The 2,452-nt window shown below is 44.4% G+C and overlaps 1 protein-coding gene across 1 annotated transcript in view; it reads left to right on the top strand.

The window, feature by feature from the left end:
• The window catches only part of onecut3a (one cut homeobox 3a), a gene marked incomplete at its 3' end in the record, with an annotated part of 9,980 nt that extends 9,453 nt beyond the window's left edge, over nucleotides 1–527 (top strand). Inside the window, exon 2 of the mRNA XM_079471325.1 lies at nucleotides 223–527. Coding sequence (XP_079327451.1) covers nucleotides 223–527 — 305 coding nt within the window. The remainder of the gene's footprint in view (nucleotides 1–222) is intronic.
• Between the last annotated feature and the right edge of the window lie 1,925 nt (nucleotides 528–2,452).

Below are 2,452 nucleotides of genomic sequence, written 5' to 3'. Positions count from 1 at the left end.
CTGGGGAAATAGAATGGATCTTTCTTAAATCACTATTAATCCACAACCAAACAAGGGAGTCTGCAAATTTCTGCTCTTCGCAAAGCTTCTCATCTGTGGAATTTGCTTTAAAATAGGTCATTTCAGTATGCAGAGTAAATATGAGGCTAATGAATCTCTTCTCCATTATCTTTCTTCTCCTTGTTCACCCTCCCGCCTTGACCCCCTCCTCTTTTCCCGCAGCCTGCAAACGTAAGGAACAGGAGCAGCACAAGGAACGGAATCTGGTTCCCAAGAAACAGCGCCTGGTCTTCACGGACCTGCAGCGTCGCACGCTCATCGCCATTTTCAAAGAGAACAAACGGCCCTCGAAGGAAATGCAGCTGACCATTTCGCAGCAGCTAGGCCTGGAGCTCAACACAGTCAGCAACTTCTTCATGAATGCTCGGCGCCGCTGCGTCGACCGCTGGCACGAGGAACACCATCACGGACACGGAGCCAGTCCGGGTCAGCCGGGCACCTCCGCTAGCACCTTCTCCAAGGCTTAAGTCTAAACCCCTTTCCCCCTGGGTGCCGGACGATTTTTCAGTCCGTGGCCACCCGTCGCGTGCCAATCAATCCCACCGCTGCCGCCAACGGCAACGTTTTACATAAATGCAACCTTTTTGGGACTGTTATGAACCAATTCAAAAGCACCTACGTCCACACCACCAAAAGGCAACTATTAACAAAAACCAAAAAATGAAATCCCAGTGAGTCTGTAGTGGTCTGGCTTCATAATCTTTTTTGTCTTTTCACCACGTGTAATGGCGCGTTCGAGACAAATGAGCCATTTCGCAGCTCGCAGCACATAAGGCTTGTTACTCAACCAAGGTTGTCAAAGAAAGCCACCACCTGAATCATCACGTTCTGCCCACAGTGGCACAATTCCCTAATGGCCAGCTGTTTCACAGAGACTCTCAGATCATATGCAAAGCTAATGAATTGAGAGACTAATCGATAGGGACAGAAAAGCGAAGACGTTGACCTCTACTGAAGGTGAAATGGAACGAGCTCCTTCAACAAGGACTCTCGTGTTCTCCCGGCATGGCTCTCCGTGTGGTTTATTTTGCACAGATGTACACGGAGGCCTGCCGGGTGGACAATGTTTCACAGACATGTCGGTCTATAACAGGTGACCCAGAATGTCTTTATCTACAATCAGCACACTGCAACCAAAGCATCCATAATGCAACTAGCGTATCGGTCAACAACTGCCATCCAGGTTGGGGCAAAATACCAGTTCTAGCGTTGCATGGACATTCTGGTTTCATAAGTTTGGAACCTGTGGCATTTCAACTACGATGAGTATTTTTCATTCCGTATAAATTACAATAGGCCAAAGACAGCAAATACAGCCAAACACAACGAGAGGCACATTTTGAATGCGTATGGAAATATTTGTTACAAAATGGTACATCCACACACAACTGAAATCCTACCGACAAATCAAATGTTTTGTTTATCCTGTGATGTGGACGAGGGGTAAACTCGGTCCAAAATGTTACATAAAATCTAGTGCCAATAATGTTTGCCTTAATATAAGGGTTCACTCACCTTCAGCCAGAATCCACCCCTCCCCAAACTGGCATTATGTGCCATAGCAACCAACAATCATCTTTTAAACGAATCAGAATCTTTTCTAAAATGAAAATGTAAAAAAGAAGAATCGATGCTTTACAACGTTCGGCTCAGCAAATCAATGGCAAAAAGATAGAAGCATACGCAACAGAAACAAGCTCACTTTAATTTATATTGATCTGCTCTATCTTTGTTTCCCATTCTACTCTTCATCTATCTTCCACTTGCTTTGTCATCATAATATTAAAGCGGGTAATTGGTACGAAATATTTCTATTTCTTATTAAACTTGTGATCTGTTGTGCGTACGTAAGGCACCTTGTTGCTCACTTGGACAATTCATGTGAAAAAAGAGAGACTTTCAAAAAGAACGACAAAACATGGAAGGACTGCAGATGGACGTGGAACATCTCTGCATTGCATGTGAACTAGTCATCGCGGAAGTAACTTTCACGCAGAAAGGCTGTGAGGAGATATCACTCTCTCTCTCTTTGTTGGAGAGAAAACAAAACAGAAGTCCACCCAAAATCCTCAAAAAAACCCTGCCAAAATGGGTGCGAAACAAGGGCACAACCTCACCTCCATGGGGAGATCAAAGTTCAAAGTTTTTAAGCATCTCTGAACGCAACAGTAGCATTTCTGGAAATGTTGCAGGACTTGTTAAACAGATACGAGTGGGCATTGTTCGTACAGCCAAATTGTGAGCTCAACAATGCTGTGAGCATTGAGAGAAGAAAGCAGATTTGTGCTACGCAAATCAGCAGGCATCTATATGTACATTAGGTGATGAAAAAATTACATTTTGTTTGTAGTGAGAACCAGTGTGGCTACCTCACTGAGCTGGGTGGTTTGTG

This window comes from Barbatula barbatula, assembly GCF_947034865.1.
Source record: "Barbatula barbatula genome assembly, chromosome: 13".
NCBI lineage: Eukaryota > Metazoa > Chordata > Actinopteri > Cypriniformes > Nemacheilidae > Barbatula > Barbatula barbatula.
Note: the sequence above shows the minus strand (reverse complement) of the source record. Positions and strands in the feature narration are given on the sequence as shown.